This window comes from Mesoplodon bidens (genome assembly GCF_964165515.1).
Source record: "Mesoplodon bidens genome assembly, chromosome: 2".
NCBI lineage: Eukaryota > Metazoa > Chordata > Mammalia > Artiodactyla > Ziphiidae > Mesoplodon > Mesoplodon bidens.
In genome coordinates this window covers 124,270,771-124,286,642 of record NC_138177.1, presented here as the reverse complement: position 1 = coordinate 124,286,642, position 15,872 = coordinate 124,270,771, and the positions used below count along the sequence as shown (strand labels likewise).

The 15,872-nt window shown below is 35.0% G+C and overlaps 1 protein-coding gene across 1 annotated transcript in view; it reads right to left on the bottom strand.

The window, feature by feature from the left end:
* The window catches only part of NEGR1 (neuronal growth regulator 1), a 917,418-nt gene that overhangs the window by 520,028 nt on the left and 381,518 nt on the right, over positions 1 to 15,872 (bottom strand). The window contains exon 2 of the mRNA XM_081225773.1: positions 15,208 to 15,440. Coding sequence (XP_081081899.1) covers positions 15,208 to 15,440 — 233 coding nt within the window. The remainder of the gene's footprint in view (positions 1 to 15,207; positions 15,441 to 15,872) is intronic.

Sequence of the window (15,872 nt, the reverse complement as noted above, 5' to 3'; positions counted from 1 at the left end):
TATCTCTGCCTCCATACCCTTCTTCCATTTCCATGGTATCCACACTAGTTCTCAGAAGCTCATTCAGGTGTGGACCATCATAATAGTTTTCCAACTGGATTCTCTTTCTCAGGTCCTTATACCAGAATTTTGTTCCATCCAAATAAAAAATTTAAAATCTTTTATTCTGCCCCTATTTCCCCCATTTTACTGAGCCTTTTTGGCTCAGCCTATATACTAAGCCAAAAAGATGAAATTCAATCACTAATGCACCTAATGTGGTATATTATCCCACACATTTCAAGAGGGAATTCTCATAGTAATGCTAGATACTGTTCAACATGATGATTGCATAAATTCATCAGCTAAACAATAGTGTCTTTTGTGGTTAAGTTGTTGACAGATGTTACCAAGTTCCCCATTGGCAGACCTTTTCTGTCTTCTTAATGCAAAAAAAAAAAAAAAAAAAAAAATCTTAACCTATTTTAGTGTCAGAAACTTTGAGAACAGGATAAAAATGATAGTCACTCTTCCCAGGGGAAAAATATCAAAAAATACCAAATTTCACACATAGTATTAGGGGTCCTAAGGCTAAAGAATCCCTCAATTTACAATTGTATCACCTTGTTTTGGTCAGTATAATAGCTACTCTCTAAGGTAAAAATGTTCCTCAATAAACAAACAAACGAAAACAAAAACTCCTACCATGTCAGCCAAGGAAGCCTGTGGCAGAGTTTGAAGAAACTTGTTATTTAAAAATCTCAAAACTATTTTGTCAGTCTTGTCAATCTTTCATCATTTCTTTATATATGTAAGACTGTGTTTCCACCATTGCCAACTGCCAAGATGGTGGAGCTGGATGGATAACCCTAAAGTTCCCTATGATGACACTCATAACTGCTGCTTCCTGTGGCAGCTTCTTAATCTGAGGAAGTTCCCAGCCGTGGCTCCCCAGGGCTCCCTGCTGAAATTCGTGACAGCTGCTCCTCTTGGCAATGAATAGCTCTAGTCAGCAGTTAAGCCCAGCAATTACAGCCTCCTACAGCTGCTCCCCAAGAGTCCCGTTGCTTCTCACATGCTCAAACAACCTCCAGCAGTATCTTGATCTCTCGGGAGCTGCACATTTGAGCATTACTTTATCAGCAGCACTTCTAAAGAATGTCTTATGGCAATGCTCTAATGGAGCCATTCTCCTAATCTGAAGAGCTGGTCTTGTTTTCAAACCACCTATTCCCCCAACCCTCACTTCACTTTATGGAACAAGACAACGTGGCATCCTACTTCTAACTGTTTCTTCAGCACTTCTTGGATCTTGAAGTAGCATCTCATTTAGCTCTGAATGATTTATTATGCATACTAAGAGTAACTTCCAAGTAGTTTCCTATAGCTAACCATTATTTCCTGCCTTGTAATCAAACCTCAAGCCCCTCTCCCCACCAACCGTTTCACTTCAAAAGTTAGCTGTGCCCCTCCACAAAAAGAGGACTACTTCTTTCATATGTACCCTACGTATACATCTGTTCCACCTCCTATCTAACTTTAGGGCACTCATTTACCTCATGTCAGTATCACCCCACTGGTTTGTAAGTTCCTTGAAGGGAAAAGCTAATTCTTATTTGTAGAACTTTGTTTTATTTTCCTAACTCCTAGAACAATGCTTGGCCAAAGGCAAAAACTTAAAGAATATGCCTTGGTTGCATTAGACTTAGTGTCCAAAGTCAGGTAACTGGTTTACTGGGAAAGACTCCCAAATTGCTTTTCATTAGTTTTCCCACAAGGCACAGATGCAGCTGTAAAGATCAAGCCCCGGAATATTGCTGGACAGCTCATAGCTCTCAGGGTAAATATACAACCACAGCTCTACAGCCTCTCCTTAAGTTACTTTTCTTAAAGTTGCAGTCTGTGTGGATAATAAAAGACTGCCAGTTACCACTCGTGTCACTCTGTATTTGTAGTTCTAATATTCATTAATGATGTAACTGAAATGTTAATGATAATTGCACCCAAAAAGCTAATAAAGAGAAGCCCAAAGCTCACATAAATGCCAGCATTTAATAATTATGCATACTTTTATCTTTTCTCTCTAATTTATCTTACTTTTGATAATTAGTTTAGTAAATATGAGATCCCAATATATGTGTAATTAATTTTACAATTTGTTTTTAAATTTGCTTTTTATACTCAGGAATTATATATAGATATATATTTTTCCAGAATGTAAAGAGGTAATTATCATTATATAAAATGGTTACCTATATAGATGGTAGAGCATAAAGCATACTTCTTAAGAGTACTTACAAGTAGGAAACACTTGACATTACTGGAAAAAATCTGTATCAGTCAGGATCCAGTCAGGAAAACAGGAACAAATCTAAATATTTCAAATAAAGGGGGTTTAATACAGGGAACTGTTTACACAGGTAATGAAGGGCTAAGACAACAAAGGATATGAAGATGAGGCAATTCAGAGATCTGTAACAAGAAGCCACTAATACTCCTACAGGCAGGTATCATTACCAGATACCAGAGGTGGGGACTGCTCATCAGGAGCTAGATCTACAGAAGGGGACTCATTGGTATGAGCTGTGCCAGTGGGAGGATGGGCTGTCCAAGGGAAGCTGGAGCCAAGGAGGAGAAAGGCCTGGGGCAATGAGAGAGCAAAATAGCCTGACTTCTCCCTTTGGTCCCAGCTCTTGCCAGTGTCTGTCACTGGGTGAATGCTGCTAGAAAACACAGAAGCCTGAACCGTGGGGTTCAGCCAACCCCATGATACAAAACATAGCAAAAGAGTTGCAAAGAATGGCTCTGAGATCAAATAGGCAAAATGACTGCCACCATATCTTTTCTTTCATATTAGGTAGTAGTTCTTTTTTTTCCATAATGTAGAATATTTTTCCAATTACTGTAGCTCAAAACCCTGACATTGGTATAAATTTATTATATCTTTTCACATGGATTTTCTCCACAGGAAAGAAGAGTAATTAATTTTACCAATATTTTACAGATCAACTTCATTGTCTAATTCTTAAATAAAAATCACTTGAAATCAATGAGAACAATCTCAATTACATCCCTATTCAAAGGAAAAAAGAGGAAAGAATCTATCTGTACATTATTAGTTCACTGAAAAAAGAAGGTAAAATCTTTTGAATACCTACTCTGAATCAGACACTTTGAGAAATGTCTTTTATATCTATTATTTTTTTTTAAATTTTCATAGTCATCCAGAAATTTGGGTATTATTTTTCACTTCTCAGTAAATGAAATTGAGTCTTAAAGAGATGGTGTCTCTTAGAACGAACTTCATATATTTTATAAATATAAGAGCTGGATATCACCTGAGGTCAATCCAACGCCTATGCCACACTAGACTACTTAGGAGAATATTGGTTTTAACTAGTTTCGAAGGGAGATATAACCCAAATAATTATGGAATAAGAAAAAAATTTCAGAAGAATTTTGTCTGGTTATTGGCTGGCTTGTATTCTTAAAGGGCTTCACTCATTCATTCTATCATTGATTAAATATTTATTTTAGCCCCAATTACATGACAGCCCCTATTGTATTCACTAAGGGTAGGGCTTTCAGAGATAAGATCCGTACTTTCATGGAACTTGTTACAACCTGCCACACAGTGGAGAATTAAAGCTTGTGTCTATCTTTTCTACTAGTCCAGTGGTTCTCAACCTGGGGTGATTTTTACCCCAGCAGATGTTTGTTAATATCTAGAGATACTTTGGAGGGTCACAACCAGAGAATTCTACTCTTGTCTTAGGTGCTGAGGCCAGTGTAGTAAGTCTGTTTGGGCTGCCATCAGAAAATATCATAAACTGGGTTGCTTACAAACAGCAAATATTCATTTCTCACAGTTCTGTAGGCTGGGAAGTCCAAAATCATGACACTGGCAGATTTAGTGTCTGGTGAGAGCTCACTTCTTAGATGGCTGTCTCTTCACTGTAACCTCACGTGGTAGAAAGGGGGAGGAATCTCTTTGGGATCTCTCTTATATGAACACTAATTCCCTTTTTGAGGGCTCCATCCTTGTAACCTAAGCACTTCCCCAAGGCCCCATGTCCTAATATCATAACTTTGGGCATTAGGTTTCAATATATGAATTTTGGTGGGGTCACAAATATTCAAAATATAGTAGCTGGGGATGCTCTTAAATATTTCACAAGGTACAGAAATTTTCTTTCCATCAACCACATACATACACACACACACACACTCATATGATCCAAAATGTCAATAGTGCCAAGGTTGGGAAACCCTGTTCTAGATAGGTATGAAAGTATTTTATATTTTTGAGAGAGAGAGAGAGAGAGAGAGAGTGTGTGTGTGTGTGTGTGTGTATTAGTTTCCTATTTGCTGCCATAATAAATTACCACAAAGAGTGGCTTAAAACAACACAAATTTATCTTATAATTCTATAGGTTAGATGTTCAAAATAAGTGTCTCTTAGTGAAAATTGAGGTGTTGGCAGAGCTGTGTTTTCTTCTGGAGTCTCTAGTGGATAATCCACTTCCTTAACTTTTCCAGCTTCTAGAGGGTCCCCATATTCCCTTGCTCATGATCCCCTTCCTCTATCTTTAAAGCCAGTGGTGGTGGCTTGAGTACTTCTCACATTCCATCACTGTGATCCACTTCCACAGTCATGTCTCCCTTTGATTCTTTTCTCCTGCCTCACTCTTTCACTTTTAAGCACTTTCATGATTTCATTGGACCCATCTGGTTAATCCAAAATAATGTCCTTATTTTAAGGTCAGCTGATTTGCAATCTTAATTCCCCTTTGAGACATGGTCATCTTTGGGGACCATTATTTTGCTTACCACAAGGAAGAATACATGTGCAAATTTTAGCAAAGTTATTTGTACATAGTAGGTATTAAATTAAAGTGGGGTATTGAATTAAAGTGGGACTACACAAGCATTTTTAAAAAATTAAACTGAGTTAATCCTAGATGTCTTTTTAAAACAGACTACCTTTTACAAGGTAGGGTCCTAAGTAGATGAAAACAATATACACGTGTTAACTTTGCACAGACAAATAGCTCTGAAATCTCTCCTTCCTCAAGTCTTCAACATACCATTTTAAAACACATCCTCACACCCACTTGCTCAAATCAGTATCTGAAAGAATAAGTGGAATAACTGAGAGGAAATTCTAATTATGTTATTCTTGGCCCTTTTAAAATGTTAGCCTCTTACCTGGGTTTGGCATTAGGAACACTTGCCTATAATCTTTGTAGTAACTCTGTCCCATATAAAGTATATTTTTATTCTCAAAATAACATTGCTAGGCGAAAATACATATATATATTTTGTAAAATGCTGGTATCCCATTTATTATTTTTTCACTACAACATTCAATCACTATTCTGCATTTGTGAAAACATGGGGATTAGCAGAGGATAAAGGTGCTATGACCTGCAATAAAAATAAGCAACTTAAGCTATGAATGCCTAACTAATCCTTTTAATTTAAAATTTTTCCTGTTATGTCAGCATTCTTGGTGTTATGCCCTAAAGATAGCATCAGTACATTAAGTCACAGCTTAAGCAAAGTGATTGGCATGAAGCCAGGGAGAAAGAAGTACATACACATGTACAACCAATAAGCCTCTACTGAGTCCTTAATATTTGTCAGTCACTGTCTTAGATGTTTGGGAGTCAAAAGGGATTAAGACCCAGTCCTCACCCTCAAGGAGTAAACTGAGGTTCTAATTAGAGTCCATGGATAAATTTAAGGGGTCCATGAGCATTCTGCTCACATAAAGAAGTTTGTAAAATGTAGAGGGTATGTATACTTTCTATAGACCAGATCTGCAGGTTTCATCAGATTTTCAAATAGGTTAATGAACACAAAATATTTAAGAACCATTGGTCTAGATTCAAACCTACTAATGTGGGTTAGCAAGCTCTGACAGCTTAGTGCAGGTGCACGATCCACCTTTCCTGTGTCTCTCTACTGCTCTTACTAGATCACTAAAGGAATGCTGAAGGAATGGGAGGGAAGTGGTATGGGGCACAGAGGTGTCTGGACATAAAGTGGCTCTGATTCTGCAAACTGAACTTTGTCACCAGTCTTAATTGTGCCAATTTTCCTCTTGGCACTAAACATAATTAATTCTTATTGTTCTGCTACAAATCATAAGATAAACAATATCATTAGCAGATTCAGATTTTCTCTTCTGCTAAATTTTATCTTTATCCTACATAAAGGTTACAAGGGGTATGTCATTCAGAATTTAGTTAATGAAAATGGCAAAATCCTAATTGTCTTGGTAGTAATTGTACACATAATTTGGAGAAGAAAACAAAATTATTTCATAGATCAAATCCTATTGTAATGACTTCCTAGGAGAAGACAAATTATTTCACCAGACTTTGATTTTCTTTGCAGGGTTTCTCAAAATAAGTGGACCAGCTAAAGCTTGGTAATCTTTTATTTATAGAGAGATTTTCATACTGATGGTGTACATTGCACTGGGATTTGACAGGTATTACTTACACAGTTGTTTTCTTTGGTTATTTTTTAAGAAAAAATAAAGATACTCTAAGATAGGCAACAAATGTAACTGTTCTGAAATACAACACACAAATCCAAAACAGAATTACCAAGAAAATAAAAATATGATCAGTCTGAGCCTTGAGATACTTATCAAACTATGTGCTTCAAGAACCAGAATGAATACACATCAATCATTGAAAGGACTTTTAAAGGGCAGCAAATCTTGCTTAAAGGGTTAAATATTTTAAAATACTTTCAAATTGCGTTTTTAACTCTATGTTACCCAAACCAGAAATATTGATTTACTCAGTTTCAAAATGAGCAATAAATATTGTTCCTTTCTTATACACCCCTTTCTCAGGTATCCTTTTACTTAATACTTGCCAACATGATTCAAAACTTAAACCTTTATGAGAAGGACAAAGGAAAGCAGAATTGCTCCTCAGCAACACTGACCACAAACTGTAAAACTTTTTGAGATTTCCTTGTCCCTCTTCTGCCACCCCTCAAAAAATGATTCAAGTCATGTGTAGAACAGATGTACTGAAGTACAACCTTCCTTGCTGGCACAATTCACTAGTAAAAAAAATACTTATTTAAATTTTAACACGGTTTCTCTTGTTGTTACCAATTCACAAAGTTCAGCAGTAGTTTTCACAAAATTCCTTCTATAGGAAAAATGGGTGGTTCAGATGGAATTCAAGAGTATGCAATATCTATAAATATTATTTTTTCTTGCACTCCCCCATCTCTCTCTCATTCACAAAGGGCAGCATATTGAAAGTTTATAAGAAAATATCACCAACTTATTAATCCCCTCTGTGTACAGTAAGCAGTATTTTGGATTTTGAACAGTTTTGATCTACAATACTGTTCTAATACATCTCTTGTATTAAACAATATATATATATAACTTCATATACTAAGTTTTGGTTAGGAATATATGATCACTACACTTAACAGAGAAAATCTTTTTCAAAGAGGAATACTATTTAATGAAATCTACCTTCTCTTTCTGCTAATGCTTTTATCTCAACTACACAAAAGTAATGGCCAATAATCTTTTCTAAAGACTATAAAAGAAAAAAAAAAGAATATTTAGAAGAGAAGAAAATGTTCATTCTGTAAGAAGTACCAATATTCAAAAGAGAAGTTCACTAAAAGTTAGTTCAATTAACTTTATTTCTTATGAACCCTAATAGCTACACCAATAACCTAATCAATGTCAATATAGGCACAAATAAAAGTGAGGTAATGCTTTCCAAGAAGCTGGCCTGATATGCAGTGCCATGTAACTATAACATTCTAGTCAGACTGGAATGTCTGAAATGAAAAATGAAATAGTCCACCTGAAAAATACATTAATTTTAAAGGTTTAGGCATTATTTTACTGCCTAAAAAGGCTTAACTCATATTAAGTTCAGATGAGTGGACCTGAGTTTTTCTGTGAAGGTATGTTTGAGTGAATAATTTTGCTGAAGTCTAGATCACAAATGACACCTGAAGGATTTATTTTTTCCAAATTTCAAAAATTAGGCATAATTTTTCTAAACTGTTTAGATACCAAACCATTATCTTTCTGGACATAAATACTATTACCTCATATATATTAACAGATTAAATGTTTCCATTGGATAAACTATCTGGGGAATACAATGACAGTCCTATTAACTAATGAGGGATATGCTCCAAAAAGCTTATAAATTATTTTCTTCCAAAATTACAAATGTACAAGTCTGTATATTTCAGACCAACATAAATAGAAAAATGGCAGGGAGGGTTAGGTAAGGTTCCACTCTTACTAGTACATCACTGTGGGAAGAATCTGCAAGAACGAATACAACCTTATTTATATCATTTCTCCTACTTAACTGGTCTTTGAACCAGTGATTGGTATATTCAGGTACTGATTAGTCTGCACAGACTCAGTGAATGTTGCCATCCACAGGACCTTTTCCATAATGTGAATTGGGGTAAGCAAAAAATGATTTATGATAGAATAGGTAGGAATTCCCTGAAGAGGGAATGACAAAGAGTATGTACACCCCTACCCATGTAACTTTGATCTCAATGATTTGATATCACTTGTTACCTACTTGTAGAGAGTAAAGGATTAATATTTTCTTATAAGCAGATAATATATATTTAATCATCATATATAAGGTGATCTTAGAAATTTATCTCTGTTATCAAGTTAATGAAATAGACAGATGGATCCTGTACAAAAACTAAGTTCATTTTTGGTGATATTTTTCCCCTAAAAACAACAACAAAAGTGAGCTCATAAATTCAGAGAACAGATTGGTGGCTGGGGGAGAAGAAAGGTAAAATAGGTGAAGGGGATTAAAAAGTATAAACTTCTGGGCTTCCCTGGTGGCGCAGTGGTTGAGAGTCCGCCTGCCGATGCAGGGGACGCCGGTTCGTGCCCTGGTCCGGGAAGATCCCACATGCCACAGAGCAGCTGGGCCCGTGAGCCATGGCCACTGAGCCTGCGCATCCGGAGCCTGTGCTCCGCAATGGGAGAGGCCACAACAGTGAGAGAACGACGTACCACCAAACAACAACAACAAAAAAATGTATAAACTTCCAGCTTAAAAGAAATAAGTCATGAGGATATAATGTACCACATGGTGACTGCTGGAGAAGGTCATGGAAAGGACATGACAGCAGGTTGACCCTTCGGCTGGACTCAGGCAATCTGAGGCTCCTCTCCCCATCCCCCCGTCCTGTATGGTCTGCCCACAGTTTCCACTCTAGGAGCCGTTTCAACGATGCAGCCTTGAGAGAGCAATGTGTTGTTAGGACCACCTGAACTGAATACATGACTGAACCCTGTTAAGGCCTCTATATAAACTTTTAAGATTCTGGCAGGTCAGTTTGGAGGTCTACTCTTTTTGCGATCACTCAAGACAAGCCTAATATATAAGCTTCCTTGTTTCTTAAAGCTGCCACCTACCAATCTGAAATGGTCTGCCTCCTTCTTAGGTCTCTCCTCGCCCTCTGTGTATGGTGACACAGTTTGGGATTTCACCAGAGGAACTCCCAAGGTTGCAAATCAACAGTGATTACAGTTAATAATACTGGATTGCATATTTGAAAGTTGCTAAGAGAGTAGATCTTAAAGTTCTTCTCACAAGGAAAAAGAAAATTTGTAACTATGTATGGCGACTGATGCTAACTAGGTTACTGTGGTGATCATTTACAATATATACAAATATGGAATCATTATGTTGCATTCCTGAAACTAATATAATGTTATATGTCAATTATATGTCAATTAAAATAATAATTTTTAATGTAATATGTTTTACAACTATTGATAATTATACTATGAATTTACAACCCTTAAAGCTAAAGGTTCTTTGGCTGGGATAATGAAACATAATTATGTTAAGGAACCATGTTTATTTTGAGTGGTTTATTATTTGTTTCCCAACTAAAAATATTAAGAATATATGCTTTGGGTCTTTATCACTTCTTTGTGTTTTAAAGTAGGTCCAAAATTGGGGTTCCTATATAAAATCTTAATCTCCCCAACAGGTATAAATAGAGCTTGAATAAAACAGAGTGGAAGCCAGTCTGAGGGCTTTGTCCTAAACCATTATTGCATTCAGACATTGCCTATTTTGACATCTATGGGCTCTGTTAAACTTTTCTTAGTGTTAATATTTTTCTTTGGTTTCCTTTTGTAGCTTTTTGAAAAGTTTGAAGTATTTACTGTTGCAGAACAATGACTTGAGTTTTCTAATGGATGTGGTATTTTACCATACTTTTTTGACCATTATAGCTTTTCTCCCCTTTGGGTCTTTTGAGGAAGGCGGGCCCATGTCCTGTGATGCTGCGTTATTGCCAGCCAGCTCAACTTGAAGCGGAAGAGTGGTGTCTTTCTCTGCCAGTGTGCTCCTTGTGTGGGTTTTAATATTCATAAAAAGGATGTTAACATTTGATTAAGATATGCTGGTCTTTAAAGAATATGGCTCTAAACTTGTGGCCACATAGAATAATTGCTCTCCAGATACTCATTGGTAAGTATAATTTTGAACTATCTGTACCTGAATTCCTATTCAAAGACCCACTGAGAGAAATAATATTTGTGAAGGTTTGACTCAGGAAGGATAAGCTCTAAAATTTACTCATAGATTAAGCAATAATCAAAAAGCAATCTCACTGTTATTGAATTAGCATCTTGTTAAATTTATTTTTAGATTAAATTTTTTTTTTATACTTCCCTACACGTTGGGTTATGTTGAGAGTTGTTATAAAGAACAATCCTATGAATGAGTTCTGTGCATGCCATACAGTTACTGTTGAAATATTCCTTACAGTTCACAATGATATTCTGAGATGACTCACAGTCAAATTATTTCCCTAAGTAACAGGACCAGAGCATTAAGAAACAGAAGTTTTAACCTTCAGGGCCATGGAATGAATAACTGATTTTGTTTCTCTTTCTGTGTTGGATGCTAGAAATCTTAGAACTAAAATTTTTACCAAGCTCTAAAAATATATAGAAATCATGGCAACAATTTTATAATCTATTACATCTGACTGCATCCTATTCTTCTTACCTTATCTTTTGCTTCTGATTTCTCCTAACTGCCTTGGTGTACTAAATACTTTGGTATAAGCCACTTTAAATTCCCAACCAATGTAAAACAATGTTAATAATGAACGGTATTTGAATGTGTTGTCTTTCCACTTTACGAAGATTTTCTCTAAACAATGACTAAGCTAGAGGCAAGGATCTAACATGGTCATAGTTAGGGATCTTTGAGTTGAAAGGAGATGGAATTTAAAATTAGGATATTTATTAGGGAATAGTCTTGTGATAAATAGTTGGAGAAGGAAAAAGAAGAAGGTAGGATTGAACAGAGCAAGAAGTTGAGCTGTAGTGGATGCTGTTCAATAGCTTCAGCTGCTCTCAAGCCGAAATAACCCATCAGAGTTATCCTCCTCGGGCTGGAAGGGAGAGGCTTTTATACTCATGGCTTTAATCAGTCATCAGACATTGTTGCTCTAGGCAGAACTAGGCTTTGCCTCTCTACAGCTGAGGCTAACTTTGAAAGGACTGACCACTATATGCTGTTTGCTGATGTCACTCCCAGCAGCTAGGAAAACAAACCCATCCTTGAAAAAGGAAGCATAGCACCCCGTCTATCACAAATATTTTAGGTAAGTAAAATACCCTGAGGAAATTAGAACACACTCAGCAAGTTAAACATCCTTGAGAAATTATTTTGCTCATAGGCTTATGTGCTAGTCATACCTCCTTCTATCCCGTCTAGAGAAAACCTAGAGTATGTCTCCCTGGAAGGGCACGAGTTGAATGATAAACGTTCCATATATTATGTGTGTGTGAATTTGTTTGTGTATGTGTGTGTGTGTGTGTGTGTGTGTGTATCTTAAAACAATATACATTTATTATTTCAGTTTCTGTCCTGGCACATCTTAACTACTCATAGTCTCACGAGGCTGCAGTTGAGGTGTTGGCTGGGGCTGTTGTATGTATATTCAGTTATTATACAATATTTTGGGGTGTCTATTTTGTGCTGTATACAACTTAGACTCTAGACATGGACTTAAAGTAGAAACCGTTGTGTTATATTTTTGAATGGAAAGCATTTACATTTTATGTTTCGTTTCAAAACAGTATTGTAATAGGGATCTCCCTTCATAACAAGTATTCAAGCTGCATACATTTTTATACTTATGAGCAAGAAAGATACTCTTAGTAAATGCTACACCACATGATTTGAAACACTGGAAAATTAGGTAACTTGATTTAACAGCATTATATACAGGTGATGAAAAATTTATTTTCTTACTAAATCTATCAGCCAGTTTCCACCCCCTTGAACCAAAACTCCAGTTCACCACATTCTTCAAATTTGTGAGTACCTACATTGTTCAGCTCAGTTGGTGAAAGAAAAACATGGAGATAAATAAAGTGCACTTGCAGAATAATTACTAGAAGGTGCTACTGTGTAAAAATTAGTTTGCATGGTTCTCAATACAAGTGTTATACAAGTGTTATGAAATTTCTTTTCATTTTTTAACTTAAAAAACTTTTTCCCTTTCAAATCAAAAGCAAACAGTCACAGTGGATTTTTTTTCCCTGTCATTTGTCTTTTTGCTTTTGACTAGAACAGACCTTAAGATTTTCTGATCTGAATCCTCTTCCTTCAAATGAGAAAACTAAAGTTTAGAGAGGCTTGAGAATTACCCATTTCGTGAGGGAAAATTCAGGATTGGAATCCAGGTTTTCCAACTCCTACTCCTACTTTTCTCCCCCATTATTCCATTTATTGATATTAACAGCTCTGAGAAATCAATAACATAAATAAATTTCCCATGCACAAAGTCTGTGTGGGCAAGATATCCTTTTGATTATCTCCTTTCTAAAATGACTTTTTAAAAATAGCTCCCTTGGGTACATAGTTTCAACAATTAAATATGAGCTTTGTTTTTACCAGCCAATGTGTGTTTGACATTAGTGAGTAATAAATAGCTTTCTCTCACTTGCTAAATTTCTTTATCTTGTTGAATCAAGGCTTGACAAATTATTAGGCAACGAACATATACTTCAAAACTATCCATATACTCCTGAGTATCAGACAACCTAACAAATTTAGAGGCAGAAGAAACGTGCACATCAGTTTATTTTTGTTCATTGAGAGGAAATGTAGCTTAAGTAGGGTTTGACTTTTTAAGACATTTATTTAGTTCTTGAATTGACTGACAAGCCTATTAATTTGTTCCCTGAACTTTATTAATGTAATTGGAAAAATGTCCACATGTCAATCAACTTCTAATAAGTAATTATGTTAATAAGTACTGTAAAATTATTAGATTTAATTTGACCCAACCACACACATCAAAACAGTAACACAAATTATATTTTTCTAGAGGAACAAATTATTATACTGATAAAAATTTCAATAAGTGCATTTGTAAAATGTACTTCCTAAAATGGTGCCCAAACGTTTATACTGGCCAGCAAAAAAGAGTGCCATGTAACAGTTTTAAAACTGTGTACAGTATTAAACAACCTATGTAATATAAAGTTATGAAGAAATTCTATGGAAATTAACATTTTCATTAGCAGGGCATATATATATATATATATATATATATGTCTTTGGGGTCTGGTTAAAAAATATGGGCCTAACAGGGAATAAGAGAGAATGGAAAAAAGGAAAGAGGGATATTTTTAGTGTTCAGAAGTATATTGCATAAACATATAAGAAGCAAAATGTCTTTATCTCAAGTGACTCAAATATATTACCATCAAAGTGTACTTTTCCTCATGTAATAAAATTTTTTGTAGTGTTTGAAATAGAAACTCAAGTCAAAAGGCATTGAACGAAACAAGAGAACAGAATTAGGCTTGGATAACTGAAGAAATGTGTTTGTGTCTTGTAATCTCATGTCATTTTTTGAAGCTGGATAAACTGCCCTCTGGAACCTCTAGATAATCTTTGAATGAAGATGGACTTTGATGAAAACTTTATTATTTTCTTATATGCTTTTATATAAGGAAAATCACTAAAGTCTTCAATGATTTGTAATTAGGAAAACCACTGAGGAAATTCACTGCCTTACTCTTCAATTTATACCTTCCTTCTTAAAGTTAATTGTTTAATAAGTTTAATCATTATCACAAAGTTAAAATGTTTACTAATAATTGAAGATTTGTTTGAATTCAATTTTACCTTTATATGAGGAAATAAAGCTCAATTAATAAAGTAGAATAACAATCTTTTCTGAATGTAAGCCATGTACCTAAATTCATATTTACTGTTGATTTTTGAAGGGTAAACTCAGAAATAATACAACTAACTTGCAAATTCAGCTTTACTGATAGGAATAAAACATGCATTCACTGGCACTACATTATCATATAATTTGTTATTAGTTTTACTTAGAAATGCTGCAATGTCATTTTGAGTTCCACAGTATACTATTTCTATGCAACCAACACATGATTTATCTCTAAAGCATGAGGATATAATGCAAAAGGGCAAAAATACACGTTTTCTGTTCTACTAGCATTATAATTATATTTTCCTTGAAAAGAATTTGTGTTAAGGATAAATATGCTCTTACATTTTAGTATGCAAGAAAAGTAAAATAATTGTATGATTCTGTTTATATTTGGAGATTATAAGTTAGCTAGCATGATTTATGATCTACTGAAAGTAAATCAAAGTATAAAACATTGTGAACCATATTTTTTCAATTATTCTATATTTAAATAAAGTAATTCTAGAAGGCTGCTTCTTTTCATTGTGACTTGAATCAAAGTAAATAGAAGCTGAATTGAGACGGAGTGTTGGAAAGCTTGAGCATTACTTTTAAAGAGTTATTAATCATATTTCAAAAAGTACTAATATTTTAATGTAGCCATCATAGGCTATCAAAAATTTAGTTTAATGTACCAATCATGGGTTCTCAAAGATTTATTGAAGTGGTGACTCGTAGGAAGATACAAAATGAATGATATAAAAAATAATCATAATGTGATGTTAATGGATAATTTTTGATCTCAGTAAGTGTGGATTTGTATGCCTATAAAAGCCATTATACTTAATGGAATCTAGAAACATAAATCCCTGAAGACAATGACAACATATCTTTCAACATTGTCAGCTACCTCTCAGTCATTTTGATATCTAAATATTGAACATTTCTAAGCATAGTAGACATGGAAATGCATACCTTGCACAGTTAGATGCACCTGCATTGTTCTCGGTGTATGTTGAGTCTGAACAGAACATGTGTATGGGCCATCATCTGTCACATCTACATTCTGTATCTGGAGGCTGTAGTCCCTTTTATTCAATGTTGAAATTGAAACTCGAGGATCCACTGACCACTTATCACCTCCCGCAAAAATAATACTTGACCGGTTCAGCCAGGCACCCTTTGAAGCTCCATCTTCCAAATAACACCTACAAATTACCAGAGACAGAACATTATTAATCAAAATGAAAATGAGAAACAATATTATCTTTGTTCTGAGTGTATTTCCATATGCTGAATTACGGCACTGCCTCAAATGCAAACATCAGCTATAAACACAGGAGACATGAACACACTGGTACATTTTTCATTCCCAAAGCAAATATGAAACAATACCTTCCTACAGTTTGGTTTAGTTTTGTATTTTAAGTGTGTGTGTGTGTGTGTATGTGTATTTTAATTCAAAGCCAGTCAAAATCCTTTTTTATTCTGTCTGGATGACAAGTAAATTTAAATAAATTTAGATTAGTTCAAATAACAATTTCAACATTAAAACACATCTCTTTCTTTGAAATTATAAGAAGTAGAATATGTTCATGAGCTAGCCTGGTTTAACCTAATCCAATTCTGAATATAATGTG